The 21,060-nt window shown below is 39.9% G+C and overlaps 1 protein-coding gene across 1 annotated transcript; it reads right to left on the bottom strand.

The window, feature by feature from the left end:
* Positions 1-378: 378 nt before the first annotated feature.
* LOC115198642 (serine/threonine-protein kinase pim-3) lies at positions 379-5,284 on the bottom strand. Its single transcript, XM_029760734.1, has 6 exons — positions 4,282-5,284; positions 3,875-3,984; positions 3,707-3,757; positions 3,228-3,591; positions 2,182-2,358; positions 379-1,995 (listed from the first exon to the last, which is right to left on the bottom strand). Exons 1-6 carry the CDS (start codon positions 4,367-4,369, stop codon positions 1,799-1,801), a joined length of 987 nt encoding a protein of 328 aa, XP_029616594.1. The 5' UTR covers positions 4,370-5,284; the 3' UTR covers positions 379-1,798.
* Between the last annotated feature and the right edge of the window lie 15,776 nt (positions 5,285-21,060).

Genomic DNA, 21,060 nt, shown 5'->3' with positions numbered 1-21,060 from the left:
ATGCTTGACACCTTGAGTTCATGCCCGACGAAATAGAGGAAAATGTTTGGTATACTCAGTGTATGTCCTCTATTAAGGACTATGGTTTCAGCACATTGTCATTATTTTAATGGATTCTGTAATTTCTAAGTGAAGCTGTCAGATTTCTTATGAACAACACTTTAATTCTTAGTGTGTAATGAATTTAGTCTACCAATAGTATGTGTGGAAATGCTTACTCAATGTGTAAATTGAGCCATCTTTAGAGGAGCTGTAATAACTATTTTGATGACTAGTATTACTACTGTATATATGCAAACACCCTTACCCATTTGGTTTATAGGGTTCCATCAATGACTGAGGAAGTTTTACCAGTAGGTCAAGACAACACAAGTATGATTTATGTACAAAAAGATTTAATTGAAAGGTTTGTATAAAAAAATAAAAGTATCTCCAGATCTATCATTCATGTCATACAGCTAAACTGAAAGAATATCTAACACCAGGCAAGCCACAGATTCATCATAGTCACTAACTAGAATAGCCCTATCCAACCCAATAGCCATACGTCTACCATGGAGTTCAATGCATGGAGACAGCACATGTGTAATGTACCCCCCCAAAAAACAGATGTACTTTTAGATGAATTATTCCAACATTACCACAGATAGGACTATAAAAAGGAGTTAAATAACATTCATAGCTCTTCCAAATGTAAGTAAACCTTGTTTTATTCCCTTCAGACAACTTCAGTGCATCCATCCACAATCGAAACAAATTGTGTAAAGAAAAAAATAACAGGAATGCAAAACAAAAGGCCATGTAAAGATATGCAAACTCTGGGATTTCTCAATCTTAAACATTGACAATAAATAAGCTACAAGAGTGTGGAACGTCTACATGTTCTGAAGAAATTAAAAGCATGGGAAGAAAAAAAACCTGCACAATATTTGTATTGAAAAAAGAGACCATGAATATTGCATTGATTGTGCATTTCACACTTAAGCCATGGATACAGCAGTTCAGGGCAGGAGAATTATAGTGCCAGCTACGAGATGGGGGAAAGGCAATACATTTAAATAAAATACATTTCCAAGGGGCTAAACAGACAGATATAATGTAGTTTTAATACACATTCAGAAATGAAAGGATTCAATTTTGAGAAATCCAAAACGACTGAGGCTGTAGTATGAGTGAGCAGCTTAGTAAGGGGGTGCAGTGTGAGTGAGTTGTGTTTCAAGTATTCCATGGTCAACACTTCCCCCCCCCCTTATGATCCCTAAGCATGCTGGGTGGTGTAGTTTACCACACTGTTATGGAGGAAGACAACTCATCTCCATCATGACAGGGTGGGATACGTACAAACAAACCAGCCGGAAAGGGTTATAACAAAACAAAAATTATGACAAAAGCCCCGATAAGCAGCTTTCAAAAAGGCACTACAAATCAAAACATTTAAAAATAAAGCATTCTCCTAGCTCTATGAGAGCAGCCATGTCTGTCTGAATAGGGGGCTTTAAACCAGATGCATAAACCCACTGTTATAACAAATTAGAAAATAATAAAGTACAAAATAAATAAATAGTCACTGGTAAAGACCGCCCCAAACAGCAAATGTCCCACATTAGGAAACAGTTAATGAGGTATAAAAATAAAAGATCAAAAGGAAGAACAAACTGTAATAAATTATAATTCCATACATAAACAATGTATTCTACCTGCCCAGCCATGGTGGGGCATAAGGACCAGAGCCCTTTAAGTCCAGTTAAACCCCCCCCCCCCCATGTCCATTCTCTCCTCTTTTCTCTCATCCCCTCTTTCATAGGCTCTCCTTGCTGGAGCTTGTGCTAGATATGTCCGTATCAATGGTCCTCAGCCGGATGTCCCCATCCTCCGTCTTGGAGGACATCGACACTTCCCCAGCCAAGCGCATCCACGGGTGGTCCAGGATCTGTTCCAGAGTAGGCCTATCTGAGGGCCGTAACGACAGGCACCACTTGATCAGCTGCTGGCACTCTGGAAGGAGGGAGAGAAAAGGGGAAAACATGAATGAGTATTATATTTTGTGGGAGAATCTCAAGAGGGAGATAGAGGTGTATAGGAACACACACGAAAATAAGAAATTAGTGTTTAGAAATATGTTTTAAGATTAGAAGTGAGTGTTAAGCAATGTGTTGGTTGTATATTGGAGGTAGTACACACCATTAGACACTCTCCTCCTGAAGTACAGTCTCCCCTGGAGGATTTCCTCATCTTGCTCAAAGGGGATGTCTCCACAGACCATGTCATACAGAAGCACCCCTAGCGACCACACCGTAGCCGAGCGCCCGTGGTATCTATGGAAGCGTATCCACTCTGGCGGGCTATATACTCTTGTACCTGGAGGAGAAAAAGGGGGGAAGGCTCATTAGTGATGTTTTACTTCTACTTCTATAATAAACAAACAGTTTATTTGGGGCATTTCATGTGACAATAACAGGACTATATTGCAATACTGTAGGATTTTGTAAGACATTATAAATTGATATTTTACAAAAATTGTCAGATAATGTCTATAAAGGCAAGTGTAATTCCATCCAAACAAGGACTTGTACTGGCGTTATAATGCCCTTTTCTTTTCCACAACTCGGGCATGAGTAACTTGGACACCAAAAAAAACGTGTGCGCAATGCGAGCTATCACGTGACACGAATCAGCCCAAGCTCAGGTTTCACAACAAACAGATGTTACGTGGCAGCTGGCCCAATAGCCATTACCTAGGCTTTGAAATGCGCGTTCCTTGTAACATAACAGGCAATGATCAACATATAACAACCTATTTTACTACACTAGTGTGTGTTATATTATTGACTAATATGAAATGATATAAATCACCTTTATAAATAACTACATAAGGACAACAAAATGAACATGGCTGATAACGTTACCACCCGAGGGAAAACACTTCATGAGGTACCAAAAACAAACCACTGCGTCACAGCGTTGTGTGGACACCCGCCAATACATGGGGGGGAAGAGAAATTACCAGCTGATGATCAAATAAGGCAAGTAGCTATCTATACTAAAGCCAAAAAGACTCCAAATCTAATAAGGGTGAACCAAAAAGTCTAAAATAACTGGAGTCAAACAAATATAGCTGAAAGCAAGTTAAGGGTCAGTGCAGACCATCATGCACCTTCAAAAACAAAACCAGAAAATACAATGGCGTCACTGCTGGCCAAAGCACTGAGGAAGGGTAGGGTACGTACCGTCAAAGTCAGTGTAGACTGTGTCCTTGAGAATCGCCCCTGAACCAAAGTCAATAAGCGTGAGATTCCCAGTGCGTAGGTCTACAAGCAGATTTTCATCTTTGATATCTCTGTGAACTACTCCGCTGCTGTAACAGTGGCGGACAGACTCCAAAACCTGACGGAAAAATCCCTTCGCAGTCTCCTCGTCCAAAGCGCCCTTCTCCGTTATGAAATCGAAAAGATCCTTGACCAGCTCCGGTCGTTCCATGACAATCAACCAGCCATCTGGTCGCTCATACCAATCCAGGAGTTGTATAACCCCTCGAAACGATGAACTGACTTTCTTCAATAAAATAATCTCCAAAGGCACGATCACACCATTCTGTAAGACAATATTCATCACAAATGAGTTGAGTGACCTAGAATCGATTCAAATATCAAACAACGACAACTAGCATGGGTGAAAAACCTAAACAAATCGTTGTGGTGATACTTACAATAGTACCCCATTCGGTCACCCGCTCCTTCTGCACATGTTTCACTGCGACCTAATTTCGGGGATAAAAATACACATTAGATACATTGTAGCAACAACTAAGTTAGTCAATAACCATGAGATGCCTTGATGGCGCCATGTGCCGAGATCAAAGCATTCCTATTCTTACCGGTGCGTCATCGGAGAGCCGACTACCCGCATAGACTGTGCCGAATCCACCGCTGCCGAGCACGGATCCCACCTTGTAAACCTTTTCGAACGGCTCCTTTTCCACTTTAACTGAAGAAAAATCAATATAAATAAACGTTAACCACTCGAGTCGCAGCCGTTGACTAGACTTTACAGACAGTTACTAACTAATATTAGCGATGTTTGCTAATAAATCAACGTTGGCGTGCGTATCCACCGCACGAAGTCATTTACATAATTCCACGCACAGGATATTAGAGTTAATTAAATAATTGTATTTTACTAACTATTGGACGCATTAATGATTGCAATATAAAGCTACTTCACTAACCAGTGCAACATTATTTCTGGCAATGTACGAAGAATGACAGCGGGTTCGAATCATACCTGGCTGGAGCTGTATTTTCACCGGTAAATGGTCCATGCTCGAAGGGTTGCAAATGTGCGAGAATGAGCCAAACTTTGACAGCAACATATTCGAACGGAAGACAGACGAAATCCTTGTTTATCTGAGAATGTAGATCCCGATCCAATCCTAAGGAATATGATTGAAAAGGCTAACGCTAGCTACTAAATCCAGTATGCCAACTCCACCCGCCCGTCGCCGTGACTCAAATACAATGCCGTCTCTAGGTTTTCCAGATTAGAAACGCCGCGTACAAAGAGAATCTTGTATCTTGATAACTGCACTTGGAAGACAACAGTTTTCTAGAAGTACTGAAGAAAGGACACTTGCAGAGCCGTTAACTGCAATCGAATAAGTTTGTAAGAAATCCAAGGGACTGTGTTGATATCACGGAACTGATTTGAGCTCTGGCACAGTCTTTCCCTACCTTTTCTATAACGCCAATATTTTTTGACGCGTGGAGGATGGTTATATCCCTCCGCCCCGAAAGACTACTCAGTATTTTACTGGAATTTGTTTTAATATCCGGCAATAATTAATTGAAATGTAGAGATTTAATATGATGATTCATACAATATTTTAAATATTATATATTTTTTAAATAACCATTGTGTAATTTATCAGATATAAGGATATGTATACACGTACTACTTTCTCATAGTACGAGACGCACAAGGATCTCTTGTCTGGAGGTTTTGCGCTGTGTTGACAAGCGACCTGGAGGACTCAACCAATAAGATGGTATATATATTTACCATGTTTTCGATTTGGACCAATCAAATGCTCATTATCATAAAGAGGTGGTGGGAATTCCGAGACACCCCTTCCTCTCCATTTCCTCTGGGAAACACTGAGAGTTCTAGTGGATCACCGCCTTTCAAAGTGTTTCACAATGGGGATAAAAATTGTCCAACATGCGACTACATGGACTTTACAACAACCATGTGCATATGATCAAAGGTCATGCAGTTTTACCCAGGCGAATGGGACCAAAGACGTGATTGAAACGGCATGCAAATGTGCGCGATTCATGTGGAACCAGCTGTTATTCTTCGTAACTAACCTTGCTGTACATTTCCAGAAATAATGCACTGTTTAGCTTTATGTTACAATCATTTGAGGCTCTCTCGCCCAAATTGATAGTACAATGTACATACATATTTACAGTTTGGGAGTGTGTGATATGGGTGTTATATTTCAACATTACAAATAAAAACTTTCGTAAGCAATGGCAACACTGCCATGTTGCACTGAGCCTTGCTGTTGGAAAATCACATCAGTGTCTGACCTTTGGCTGTAGTAGATGCACCTCCCCCGACTTCACTCAACTTTCTTCTGCAGTGGGTTGCTTCAGGCTTACCACTCAAACAAGCCCACTCTTTTCACAGCATTTCACCAGGGAGGTGGGTTTCAAAGTCCAACCCAAAGTCTAGATACCAGTTAGCGTCAACTTGCAAAGAGCTATTGGTCGTGTTTACATTTTAGTCATTTAGCAGAAGCTCTTATCCAGAGCGACTTACAGTAGTGAATGCATACATTTCATACATTTTTTCTCTGTACTGGTTGTGATCGAGAGCACCAAAACGACTGACTGTCGTTGCATCATAAATAACGACTCATTATTATTTGTAATTCAGTCAGTCAATCACACTTTACCCATGATACATTGCGCTTTTGATCCACTCGAACACCATTGTTTTGACAGCTGGAGCTTTCATAGCCTGGCATCATTGATCAACCAAATCTGAAATATTCGGTTTCACTAAAATACTGTTTTAACGTTACAGGAACTTATCCAGTATCTCTAGGAACAATACTTAATATGCATTGGGTTTAATGTGTCCTTCACTATCAAATACGCTTCTAAAACTTGTTTTTAACCATTTTCCGCATTTGGGCTGCCATTGTAGTCTATTCTAGACGACGCAGTCACGTAAGAGTATAGGCTATAATGTAATCTCCCACTTCTACAGGCGGAAAACCGGAGACCCTGGATAAAAATGTGTTTCAACGCTTATTTGATAGTGAAGGACACAATTGACCCAACGAATCTTAACTATTGTTCATAGAGATCGTGGATATGCCTCTAACTTTAAAACATAATTTTGGTAAAACCCAATAGTCAGTGGTGGAAAAAGTACCCAATTGTCATACTTGCATAAAAGTAAAGATACCTCTAATTAAGGATTAGCCCCTTTTTTAAAATTTTCGCCTAAAATGACATACCCAAATCTAACTGCCTGTATGCATGTTCTTGGTACCATTTGAAAGGAAACACTTTGAAGTTTATGGAAATGTGAAAGGAATATAGCACAATAGATCTGGTAAAAGATAATACAAAGAAAAAAATATGTTTTTTATTTTTGTTGCATCATCTTTGACATGAAAAAGAAAACCCACACATTCAGCTAGGAAGCTGGAGGTGATTTAGATGGTGTTCACAAGACTGATAACTTCAAGAATGAGCAAGCTACATGACATTTAGTATGAAGTCACTCAGGTGTCCCTCACGATTTGCCCAAATGTACCTAAGTGGCCGAATTGGTAAATGTATACATTTTCAAGAACATAACTATAGAAAACATACAAAAATGCTATGCTAATAAAAAATACAAGTTTACACACTCCCAGGAATGTCATACATGATGGATCATTAGCTTCCCTACATAAAAAGTGCATACAGGAGATGCAACAAGAATGCTGATCCAATGTCTCCAAACACAGAAGTTAAATATTTAAGATAAGGGCCAAGTTAGCAGCCAACACAGATCTAATGTCATAAGTGAACACACCACATACAAAGTAAAACAATTAAGTGTACACACTATTTACAATTACGGTATTTAGAACACCCTCTACACAAGATTGTCCTGCTGGTCCCAAGTCCCTTTCTGCAGTACCGTCCTCTACTTGTAGGCTGGCTGGGTATTAACACCTCTAGATGGCTGGGTGGGGGTTTGTTGTGGAGCCAGAGAGAGCAGCAGTCAGACTAAGTGGTGGATGGAGGATTTGAATGTGGTGTCTTTGAAGTCAGTCTTTACCGCTATTGAAGAAAAAATCTGTAAGAATTCATGTGCATTACTTATTTTATTGAACCTTTATTTTAGCAATACATCAAACAAACAACACATCTATAAACATATATTATATAGAGTATGAGGAACACTGGTGAAGCGTGTGTTCCAAGTTTTTATTTTATTTTTATTAACCTTTAACTAGGCAAGTCAGTACAAATGCTTATTTAGAATGGCGCCTACCCCGGCCAACCCCAGACAACGCTGGGCCAAGCCCCTATGGGACTCCCAATCACGGCCGAATGTGATGCAGCCTGGATTCGAACCAGGTATTGCAGTGTGTTAGACCACTGCGCCAGTACAATGTGTGTTTTATGTTGACTTTGACATGTTGTGGCCATTCAAACTGCATTAGCTCGGATTTACAATATAAAATAACATAAATATAAAGACTGGTATTTCACTTACAAGTCTAAGGTAGCGTCCTCTCCTTTAGCTGTTGTCTAAACTATATTCACTGAGTCAGTGACACTTTCCCGGTAGATTTATGCTAGAATATCGTCCAAAATCTGTATACCTGGACTTTGATTTAGCTTTTCCAGTATTAGTAGCCACATTGTAAGTTAAAAATGTGCAAAACAGTTCGTTTTCATAACTCACAGATGTGCGTAGCGCGCTTCGACATGCTCTTGCATAATTGTCCAAATTCCACTCGACTCGCGTACGCGCGAGTTTAGCTGAAAGATTTTACTTCACACCAAGGGTTTCCACCTACTCACGTAAAGCACAGCTCGTTGGCTATCTAAGTGTTGTATTAAGTGTTGTATTAAGTCTGCCCAAATGTGCCTAATTGGTTTATTGATACATTTTCAGTACATAACTGTGCACTCTCCTCAAACAATAGCATGGTATTCTTTCACTTTAATAGCTATTGTAAATTGGACAGTGCAGTTAGATTAACAAGAATTTAAGCTTTCTGCCCATATAAGACATGTCTATGTCCTAGGAAATGTTCTTGTTACTTAAAACCTCATCCTAATCACATTAGCGCACGTTAGCTCAACCTTCACACAGGAGGACACCGATCCTGTGGAGGTTAAAAGTCTAAAAGTATTTGTTTTTAAATATAATGAAGTATGAAAAGTAAACTTAATTGCAAAAATATACTTAAGTATCAAAATAATTTAAATTGACTTCTATTAGGCAATCCAAACGGCACAATTTTCTTGTTTTTATTTAATTGCGGATAGCCAAGGGCACAATCCAACATTCAGACATAATTTACAAATGAAGCATTTTTGTTTAGTGAGTCTGCCAGAGCGGATGCAGTAGGAATGACTAGTTCTCTTGATAAGTGTGTGAATTGGACCCTTTTCCTGTCCTGTTAAGCATTCAAAATATAGCGAGTACTTTTGGGTGTTTTGGGTGATTCTTTGCCAGACAAGTCTCCGCTGATAGCCAGGTATAGCAGTGGTAAGGTGTTGAGACTGCTGTTGGGACTCTGCTGTGACAGCTTTATATAGGCCCTAACAGTTTGTGGGCACCGTTTGTCACCGTTATAATAACTCTACCTACATGCACCCAATTACCTCGACACCGGTGCCCCCGCACATTGACATTGACTCTGTAACAGTATCCCCTGTATATAGCCCTACTATTGTTATTTACTGCACCTCTTTAATAATTTGTTATTCTTATCCCTTACTTTTTGTTTTAGGTATTTTCTTAAAACTGCATTGTTGGTTAAGGGCTTGTAAGTAAGCATTTCACTGTAAGGTCTACACCTGTTGTATTCGGCGCATGTGATAAATTAAATTTGATTAGATTATAGTGCAATTAATGTATTCTTTGGTGTTGTGTTGTGTCGTGGCTTTGCTTGCATGCATCTAAAACGTTTTTTTTGTTGTTGCCCCACCAAGATTTAGTTTTCCCCACCAAGACAAAGGAGATGATTGTGGACTACAGGAAAAGGAGGACCGAGCACGCCCTCATTGACGGGGCTGTAGTGGAGCAGGTTGAGAGCTTCAAGTTCCTTGGCGTCCACATCACCAACAAACTAACATGGTCCAAGCACACCAAGACAGTCGTGAAGAGGGAACGACAAAACCTATTCCCCCTCAGGAGACTGAAAATATTTGTCATGGGTCCTCAGATCCTCAAAAGGTTCTACAGCTGCACCATCGAGAGCATCCTGACGCATTGCATCATTGCCTGGTATGGCAATTGCTCGGCCTCCGAACACATGGCACTACAGAGGGTAGTGCGTAAGTCCCAGTACATCACCGGGGCCAAGCTTCCTGCCATCCAGGATCTCTGTACCAGGCGGTGTCCGAGGAAGGCCCTAAAAATTGTCAAAGACTCCAGCCACCCTAGTCATAGACTGTTCTCTCTGCTACCGCATGGCAAGCGGTACCGGAACGCCAAGTCTAGGTCCAAGAGGCTTCTATACAGCTTCTACCCCCAAGCCACAAGACTCCTGAACATCTAATCAAATGTCTCTCCAGAGTATTTGCATTGTCCCCCGCCCCCTTTTACGCTGCTGCTACTCTCTGTTATTATCTATGCATAGTCACTTTAATAACTCTACCTACATGTACATATTGCCTCGACTAACTGGTGCCCCCGCACATTGACTCTGTACCAGTACCCCCTGTATATAGCCTCGCTATTGTTATTTTACAGCTGCTCTTTAATTATTTGTTACTTTTATTTCTTATTTTTTATGTATTTTTCTTAAAACTGCACTGTCGGTTAGGGGCTCGTAAGTAAGCATTTCACTGTAAGGTCTACACCTGTTGTACACCTGTTGTATTCGGCACATGTGACAAATAAAATTTGATTTGATTTGAAAATTGCCACTGCCAACATTGTGCCACTGACAACATCCTTGCCATCCTTGCCACTCTTGTCATTTAAAGTAATTTCTGGTAATTTCCCACGTCTTTTTTAAATATTTGATTGATTTTATTGAATATTAAAACATACAATCTACTTGCAGTGAAGCCGCTCAACATCTACATCACATTTAGTCATCTAACAGACTCCCATCCAGAATGTGGACCCGAACCAGCGACCTATAAGCCACCGGCCCAAGCTCCCAACCGCTAGGCCACCAGCCCTCCAAGATTCCCCATTCCCCACATTTCCCCAAGAGCTGCCCTCAACCATCCTGAGAGTGTGTGTATATGCATGTGTAGATGTTTGCATCAGCCTCATGCAAACAGGCATTAGCTGTACATTTTATCTTTGACCGTCATTCTATCCCCTTTGTCTTCAATTCAACTCTCCAATTCAACCACTGACAACTATGCTGTGATGTTAATATACAATTTGAATGTATCTAATTGAATAGAATCCACAGATTGCGAGTTGAAGATAAATACTTTTACCAAGAGTATTAGTAATTGACTGACCCGGTCTCTCCAGATCTCCCAACAATACTATTTCTAGGGTTAATTTTAGATCAATGTTATGCATTTTCAGCCATTCCTGAACCTGAGACCAGAAACAGGCTACCTGAGGGCAATACCAACACAAATGGTCTATTGAATCTTTATCCTCACAACAAAATCTGCAGAGCTGCGCTGATTGTATGCCTCAAATTTTCAACATTTTGTTGATGGCAAGAATTCTGTACAATAATTTTAGCTGAAAAGCACAAAGTCTTGAATCTTGCGTTGTTTTATATATCAACTCATACACCATGTACCATGGAATCGGTACATCAAAAATCTCTTCCCAACTATTTTGCAATCTGTATGGCACAGCTGTCAACATCCTGGTCCTCAAATGAGACTGGTATACTTTCCTATTTATGCTATTTTCATTCCTCCACCAGTTTTGATCCTTTATATTGAGCAGACAGACCAGTTCCCTACCTCCCCGCACTGCCACCTGCCTCCTCTATTTTTGCAGTAATGCTGTAATCAATTGGTGTAATCTTGGATTGAGCAGACCTTCAATACAATTCTGATATCTCCATGAAAGACATAACTCTACCATTCCAATTTACAATATCCTTTAAAAACAAAATACCTTTTTCAAACATTTTCCATAAATACAGGTCTTTTATCAACCAGCACATTTGGGTTCAGCCATAATGTTTGTTATAATATTTGTTCTATCTTTTCAGAGGGATGAAATTGAAATTGTAGCCAGCTCTGCAATTATTGTTTGAAAAAGAGAAATACTTTGAAAAAAGTTTCATTTTCAGTTAATCAAAAATGAGACATGGCAATATGCACAAAGGCAAAAAGGCCATTTTTAAACAATGGATGAGCTTTTCTTAGTAATCTACTTGAGAACCATTTAGGGTTCAAGTGAAACTTTTGGATAAGTGAAGCTTTTAGAGAGAGGTTTAGTGCTTTTATATTTAATAATCTAAACCCACCTAGTTCATATGCATTATACAGTATAGATAGGAACTCTTTATCTTGTCTGGTTTAGCATCCCAGATAAAAAAAAATGTGCTCATATGATTTGAAAACAAATCTATTTTTATTTTACAAGTTTTCTATTGAAATTTATTTTTGAGAGCTCATATATATATTTTGTGATATGAATACCAAGTATGTCTACTTCCCCGTCAGCCCATTTGATAGGTAAACTGCAGAGTAATGTAAAAGTTGTATTTTTTTAAAGATACAATATGTAATAAAAGGTTTTTGTCCAGAGAGTCAAGGAAAGTTATCTTGATCTTCAATGAGACATTGCAGGGATATGGCTTGCTGACTTAATATAAAACTTGAGTCATCGGCATACATACAGATTTAATCCTCTAATGTTGCTATTTGATCTGATTTTAATAGCTAGCATTTCGATGGCCATAACGAATAGATATGGTGATAGCGGACACCATTGTTTAACTCCTCTTGACAATTCAAAACTCTCTGAGAAGTAGCCTCTATTTACTATTTTACACCTTGGGTTGCTATACATTACTTTTACCCATTTTATAAGAGAATCACCAAATTGAAAATATCCAGGCATTTATAAATAAAATCCAGTCTTACTTTATCAAAGGCCTTTTAAAAATGCGCAATAAATACCAGGCCTGACTTCTTAGATGTTTCATTTTGTTAAAACAAGCTAACAATGGAGCTTTGAGTTTATAAAAAAGGCTTGATATACCTCTACTGGTATGCCATCAAGCCCTTGGGTTTTTCCAGACTGAAAGGATTTAATAGCCTCAAAAGTTATTGCTCTGTCATTTGGCCTTCGCACTGATCTTTTAGTACATTTGTTACTTTTCTTTTTAAAATTATTTTGAAAGAATTCCTTACGGTAATCATCATTCAAAGGGTGGCCACCTTTCCTTCCAGTTCTCTGCTGCCAATGACTGGAACGAATTGGAAAAATCACTGAAGTTGGAGACTTACTGTACATCTCCCTCACTAACTTTAAGCGTCAGCTGTCTGAGCAGCTTACCGATCGCTGCAGCTGTACACAGCCCATCTGTAAATAGCCCATCCAACCAACTACCTACCTCATCCCCATATTTGTTTTGTTTTTCTGCTCTTTTGCACACCAGTATTTCTACTTGCATAACCTCATCTGCACATACAGTTGAAGTCGGAAGTTTACATACACCTTAGCCAAATACATTTAAACTCAGTTTTGCACAATTCCTGACATTTAATCCTGGTAAAAATTCCCTGTCTTAGGTCAGTTAGGATCACCACTTTATTTTAAGCATGTGAAATGTCCGAATAATAGTAGAGAGAATTATTTCATTCAGCTTTCATTTCTTTCATCATATTCCCAGTTGGTCAGAAGTTTACATAGTATTTGGTAGCATTGCCTTTAATTTGTTTAACTTGGGTCAAACGTTTCCTGTAGCCTTCCACAAGCTTCCCACAATAAGTTGGGTGAATTTTGGCCCATTCCTCCTGACAGAGCTGGTGTAACTGAGCCAGGTTTGTAGGCTTCCTTGCTCGCACATGCCTTTTTCCCTTGACTTTGTTGTCCTTAAGCCATTTTGCCACAACTTTGGAAGTAGGCTAGAGGTCATTGTCCATTTGGAAGACCCATTTGGGACCAAGCTTTAACTTCCTGACTGATGTCTTGAGATGTTGCTTCAATATATCCATGTAATTTTCCTCCCTCATTATGCCATCTATTTTGTGAAGTGCACCAGCCCCTCCTGCAGCAAAGCACCCCCACAGCATGATGCTGCCACCCCGTGCTTCATGGTTGGAATGGTGTTCTTCGGGTTGCAAGCCTCCCCCTTTTTCCTCCAAACATAATGATGGTCATTATGGCCAAACAGTTCTATTTTTGTTTCATCAGACCAGAGGACATTTCTCCAAAAAGTACAATCTTTATCCCCATGTGCAGTTGCAAACCGTTGTCTGGCTTTTTTATGGCGATTTTGGAGCAGTGGCTTCTTCCTTGCTGAATGGCCTGTCAGGTTATGTCGATATAGGACTCGTTTTACTGTGGATATTAGATACTTTTGTACCTGTTTCCTCCAGCATCTTCACAAGGTCCTTTTCTGTTGTTCTGGGATTGATTTACACTTTTCGCACCAAAGTATGTTCATCTCTAGGAGACAGAACGCGTCTCCTTCTTGAGCAGTATAACGGCTGCGTGGTCCTATGGTGTTTATACTTGCGTACTATTGTTTGTACAGATGAACGTGGTACCTTCAGGCGTTTGGAAATTGCTCCCAAGGATTAACCAGACTTTTGGAAGTCTACAATTCTTTTTCTGAGTTCTTGGCTGATTTCTTTTGATTTTCCCATGATGTCAAGCAATGAGGCACTGAGTTTGAAGGTAGGCCTTGAAATACATCCACAGGCACATCACCAATTGACTCAAATGATGTCAATTAGCCTATCAGAAGCTTCTAAAGCCATGACATCCTTTTCTGGAATTTTCCAAGCTGTTTAAAAGGCACAGTCAACTTAATGCATGTAAACTTCTGACCCACTGGAATTGTGATACAGTAAATAAGTGAAATCATCTGTCTGTAAACAATTGTTGGAAAAATTACTTGTGTCATGTACAAAGTAGATGTCCTAACGGACTTGCCAAAACTATAGTTTGTTAACAAGAAATTTGCGGTGTGGTTGAAAAACGAGTTTTAATGACTCCAACCTATGTGTATGTAAACTTCCGACTTCAACTGTATATCACTCCAGTGTAAATAGCTAAATTGTAATTACTTCGCGATTTTGGCCTATTTATTGCCTTACCTCCTTACTTCATTTGCACACACTGTATACCGATTTTTATATTGTGTTATTGACTGTACGATTGTTTATTCCATGTGTAACTCTGTGTTGTTTTTGTCGCACTGCTTTGCTTTATCTTTATCTTATCTATTTTTGTAAAAGATTACAATAGACCGTTCTTGAATAAGTTCCACCAGTTCTTTATGTTTTTCCTCTAACTTATTTTGTATCTCTGTAGTATCGTTTTTATTGCTATCTACCTGTACTATTAGTTCATGTATTTCCCTTGTTAGTCTTGTCTCTTTAGACAGAAACTGCTTTTTATTATTGATGAACATTGAATTGAATGACCTCTGAAGGTACATTTAAAGGTATCCCAAACAATTAGAGGATTTGCTGAACCTATATTATACTGGAGAAATTAAATTATAAATGATTTTGTCTTAGTTAAAAATAAATTGTCCTCCGGTAAACATTGATAAAATTTCCAATATCCCCGTCCATGTGGAAATTCTGTAAGAGTTATGTGAAGGCCAATTAGATGATGATCCGATCACATTCTGTCTCCTATTAATACTCTTTTAACCTTTGATGTAAGAGAGAAAGACACCAGAATGTAGTCAAGAAAATTATCTTAATTAAGTCTCCTCCATGTATATCTCACTAGGTCAGGGTTTTTTAGTCTCTCAATATTCACTATTTCTAATGTGTCCATAATATTTGTCATTTCCTTAAGGGCACTGTGATGATAGATTTTAGAGTGATTTCCTTTACGGTCCACAGAGGTTATAATCTCCCTCTATAATGATTTGATAATTTATTGTCTGTAAGTTCAATAAATTGGTATAAATATTGTCAAATAATATTTTCAAAAAGTATGGATGTAAGATGGCGCTGGAAGAAATGGCAGCTGTCTTACGGCGCCTAAAGAATTGTGCTATGATGTGGGGTTTTTTTGCGTTATTTGTAACTTATTTTGTACATAATGTTCCTGCCACCATATCTTACTGCAAAAAGAGCTTCTGGATATCAGGACAGCTATCACTCACCTCGGATTAGATGAAGATTTTTTATTCAACAAGCAGGACGCACAGGATGGACTTCAGACAACCGACAAGGCCGAAATCCCCGTCATTGGCAAGAGAAAGAGACGCAGGTATAGAGGACACAGGGTGGGGTGCCGACAGCGAGTGGGAAATCTGCCCTTACCATCAATATTACTTGCCAACGTACAATCATTGGACAATAAATTAGACAAGGTACGATCCAGAATATCCTTCCAACGGGACATCAAAAAGTGTAATATCTTATGTTTCACCGAATCGTGGCTGAATGACGACATGGAAAACATTCAGCTAGTGGGATATATGCTGCAGCACACGGACGGACGGACGGGGACGGGGGAGTCAGTGTATATTTGTAAACAACAGCTGGTGCACAAAATCTAAGGATGTCTAGATTTTGCTCGCCTGAATTAGAGTATCTCATGATAAGCTGTAGACCACACTATTGGCCAAGAGATTTTTCATAAAACATTTTTGTGGCTGTTTATTTACCACCACAGATGGACGCTGACACTAAGACCGCACTGGAATATGCACTTCATGGCTACAGATGTGAGTGCTGTGGGTCTGTAGTCATTTAGGCAGGTTACCTTAGTGTTCTTGGGCACAGGGACTATGGTGGTCTGCTTGAAGCATGTTGGTACTACAGACTCAATCAGGGATAGGTTGAAAAAGTCAGTGAAGACACCTGCCAGTTTGTCAGCACATGCCCGGAACCCACGTCCTGGTAATCCGTCTGGCCCAGCGACCTTGTGAATGTTGACCTGTTTAAAGGTCTTATTCACGTTGGCTACGGAGAGCGTGATCACATAGTCGTCCGGAAACAGCTGATGCTCTCATGCATGCCTCGGTGTTGCTTGGCTGGAAGCGAAAATAGAAGTGATTTAGCTCGTCTGGTAGGCTCGTGTCACTGGGCAGCTCGCGGCTGTGCTTCCCTTTATATAATGCTTCCCTCTGCATAAACAAAACAGTTGCTTTGTTTATTTATTTCATCTTTAGGCAAGTCAGTTAAGAACAAATTCTTATTTACAATGACGGCCAAACCCTAACCCAGACAATGCTGGGCCAATTGTGCGCCGCCCTTGAGAAGGTATTAACCGTCAAAGGTGTAAACCCATGTTCACAGATAGCAATTGTTATGTAAATAAAGTCTGAAAAGCACCAAGTTAGGGCAGGTCCGCCGGAGCCTTGGCCCAGTGAAACACACGTGCCGGCCTGCATAGATGGAAACAGAACAGGGAGAGCCTTTTGGTGAAACACTGGGGTAAATCTTCATTGGAAATACGCAAAAAAATGTCTTAGAGTGTGTAGACTAGATTCCAAGATCAGGACATGAGGTTCTCCACACTGAAATATACACCCACCATGACGTGTACTACTGCACACTGGGCAAAATGCCCTGAAAATAATGTCCCCCTTTCCACTGCAGCTCTAGATTCAGTTTTGGTAAAGGAAAGTGTCGCCCCTGTACGGAGACAACACAGCGCCGTCAAATTTTATGATTTCCGTTAAAAATCAAACAACTTGTAGCCTAGTCCCATGACTTGTGAACAAAGACAGCTTATGTTATCTGTCGTGAAATGTAGGAAGTAGGCTACATATTCCAATGAAAAATGTATTTGTCAATGGTGGCACCTCCACCTACTGAGTTTCAAGAGAGTTTTTTGGCTGGGAATTTCTAACTACCAGAAGGGCTATTTGTATATAAATCAGTTTTACATAAACTTCCATACTACCTTACCTCACTTCTTAATTGGAAATCCATCCACCATCAGACTCACTCTAGACTGGCTGGTTCTAGAGGTTCTGTGAGTCTCCAAAGAGTCTGAGAAGATGGATGTGCCCCTAGCCCACTTGTCAAACTCATTACATGGAGGGCCGAGTGTCTGCGGGATTTCACTATTCCTTTGTACTTGGTTGATGACTTAAGGTCAGTAAGGAACTCCCCTCACCTGGTTGTCTAGGTCATAACTAAAAGGGAAAACCAGCAGATACTAGGCCCTCTATCAAATTAGTTTGACACCACTGCCCTAGCGTATGGAATGACCTGCAGGCCATTTTGAGGCTTTTAAAAATGTATTTTGTCTTTATTTAACTAGGCAAGTCAGTTAAGAACAAATTCTTATTTTCAATGACGGCCTAGGAACAGTGGGTTAACTGCCTTGTTCAGGGGCAGAACAAAAGATGTTTACCTTGTCAGCTCGGGAATTCAATCTTGCAACCTTTTGGTTACTAGTCCAATACTCCAACCACTAGGCTACCTGCCACTTAACACTGGTCTTGAAGGGTCAATTTGGGACCTTGATGAGGAATGTGGTGAAAGAGAACTGCAGTTGTTTTGATTGATGTGTACTTTTATCTTTTGCTTTTTAATTTGATTTGTTGTAATGTGTAATTGTATAGTGTTGTGTTAAGACTGATCACGTTGATTTATTGTTCCCAGGGCACCCTTGTAAATGAGACCCTGATCTGAATGCATTTCCCCTGGTTAAATAAAGGTTAAATGAAAATAAGATTAAAATAAAAACAAACAGGGGTGTATTCATTACGGAAACAGTTTACCGTTTGAGAACCACATTTGTATTTGTATTTATTAAGGATCCCCATTAGTTCCTGACAAGCCGGCAGATACTCTTCCTGGGGTCCAGCAAAATTAAGGCAGTTATACAATTTTAAAAACAAACAGCAAACAGAGCAAAACAAGAGTTTTATTGAACAAAATCCAGGTAGCTCCCGCCCCGTTTTGTTCCCTTTGCTTCTGTTTAAGAAACGTTTTGCAACAGAATCGGTGGAATGAATACACCCCAGGTTTCTGGCTTGCAAAATGACCACCGGGTTTGTCACTAGTTACCACAGCCACAAAGTATCATAAAAATTATTAAAACTGAAATGTGCTTTTTGATCTTAATTTAAGTTTATGCTTAGGCATAAGTTTAGCAGTGTGGTTAAAGTTAGGGGTTAGGTTAGGGCTAGGTTTAAAATAAAATGTTAAGAAGAGAAATTGAAGAAAGACTGCATTTGGAAAATATTCCGACCCCTTTACTTTTTCAACATTATGTTACGTTACAGCCTTATTCTAAAATGGATGAAATAAAATTTGACCTCATCAATCTACACACAATACCCCATAATGACAAAGCAAAAACAGGTTTTTAGAAATTGTATCAAATTTATTATAAATAAAAACAGAAATATCATATTTACATACGTTTTCAGACCCTTTGCAATGAGACTAGAAATTGAGCTCAGGTGCATCCTGTTTCCTTTGATTATCCTTGAGCTGTTTCTACAACTTGATTGGAATCAACTTGTGGTAAATGCAATTGATTGGACATGATTTAGAAAGGCACACACCTGTCTATATAAGGTCCCACAGTTGACAGTGCATGTCAGAGGCCAGTGGACAAGGAGGAAATGGCGGCTGTGCTTGAATCTGAAAGTGTGGCAAGTGAAGTGTGTGGAAAATGAATGGAAAATACTGAAATCAAAGAATGGAACAAAATGAGCAAAAGTTGTAGTAGAAGACATGTACGGGTCCAATAATGCATTTCTTATTGGACTGTGTTTTTTGGACAAGGAGATTAATTTGGGAAAGCCATTTGTAATATCGAGGACTGTGAAGAAAGCAGTGGGAAAGTTGGATTCAATCAAGGTGACTAGAATCGGCCCTGTTTTGGTTAATTGTGTTGATGCATGCAACAGAAGAAGCATGCACTCGATCTGGCAAAATTGTTCCTGTCAGAAGTAAAATGTATTGATCTTCGGAGCAGGACACCTGCCAAAGGAGATATAACTGGAGTCTCATTTAATATAGATGATAGTCAGAAAATCCCAGTAGTGGTCAGTGCACGTCGTCCTGACCCATATGGTAAATGGAAGGAAGGAGAAAACCCTGTCGACATTGTTGTTTGAGGAGACTACCTGAATATGTGAAGCTTGGATATGTGAGGTATGTGGTGAGAGCATTTGTGTCCAAACCATTACAGTGTGGGAATTGTAAAGGATATGGTCACGTGTGAAATGTTTGCAGACGGAAGAAGTATGATATTGAAGAATCTGTGAATGGAAAATGTTGCAACTGTGGTGGGGATCATGCTCTGAACTTCCTTGAGTGCCCTGTTAGGGTGAAGGAGGTCGAGGTGTCAAGAATCAGGGCGGCGCAGCGGATCTCCTATGTGCAGGCAGTGAAGAGAGTCAAAAGGGCAAGAGGCAACAGTGTTGGCGATGTTGGCAGTGGATACATTGCAACCAGTTGCTAGTGTTTTAAGTCAATCGAGTGATCTGGATACACATTGTGAAGAAGGTGGATTTTGTGACATTTATAGCGACAGTGATTAATTGCACATAACAAGTGTCTAAGAAGTGCAAGAAGCTGGATATCATTATATCTGCAGCCAATACGTTTTTGGGGCACCAAGACTTCAGAAGGCAGACGGCAGAAGCAGTGCAAGGACTATTGTCACTAGAAAATGTCCCACCCTCACAGGAGGCTTCTGAGACTGTGTTGGGACCTGATTAGAATGAAGTTTTTACAGAAAAGCAGGTTGATTTTGTTTAGTTAATTTCTTTTTTGGTAGTTTGAATTATATTTTATTTATTTTTACCCAAATGGTTTTCTTTTTGGGCTCCTTAATATCCACCTTCTCAAATGGACATCTAATTGTTACGAATGCCATTATACCATAGAAGAAGAAGTGCATGTCAGTGCAAAAACCAAGCCATGAGGTCGATGGAATTGTCCGTAGAGCTCAGAGAAAGGATTGTGTCAAGGTATAGCTCTGGGGAAGTGTACCACAGCATTGAATATCCCTAAGAACACAGTGGCCTCCATCATTCTTAAGTGGAAGAAGTTTGGAACCACCAAGACTCCAAACTGAGCAATCGGGGGAAAAGGGCCTTGGTCAGTGAGGTGACCAAGAACCTGATGGTCACTCTGACAGAGCTCCAGAGTTTCTCTGTGGAGATGGGAGAAACTTCAAGAAGGACAACCATCTCTGCAGCACTCCACCAATGAGGCCTTTATGATAGAGTGGCCAGACAGAAGGGACTCCTCAGTAAAAGGCACATGACAGCCCGCTTGGAGTTTGCCAAAAGGCACCTAAAGGACTCTCAGACCATGAGAAACAATATTCTCTGGTCTGATGAAACCAAGATTGAACACTTGGCCTCAACGCCAAGCATCACGTCTTAAACCCAATCGAATATCTCTGGAGAGACCTGAAAATAACTGTGCAACGACACTCCCCATCCAACCTGACAGAGTTTGAGAGGATCTGCAGAGAAGAATGTGAGAAACTCCCCAAATCCAGGTGTGCCAAGCTTGTAGTGTCAGACCCAAGAAGAATCGAGGCTGTAATCGCTACCAAAGGTGCTTCAAGACAGTACTGTGTAAAGGGTCTGAATTCTTATGTAAATGTGCTATTTGGTTTTTTTATTTTATATATTAGCAAAAATGTCTAAACTGTTTTTGCTTTGTCATTATTGGTTATTGTGTGTACTGATTGATG

The sequence above is a fragment of the Salmo trutta genome, chromosome 8 (genome assembly GCF_901001165.1).
Source record: "Salmo trutta chromosome 8, fSalTru1.1, whole genome shotgun sequence".
NCBI classification, from domain to species: domain Eukaryota; kingdom Metazoa; phylum Chordata; class Actinopteri; order Salmoniformes; family Salmonidae; genus Salmo; species Salmo trutta.
Note: the sequence above shows the minus strand (reverse complement) of the source record. Positions and strands in the feature narration are given on the sequence as shown.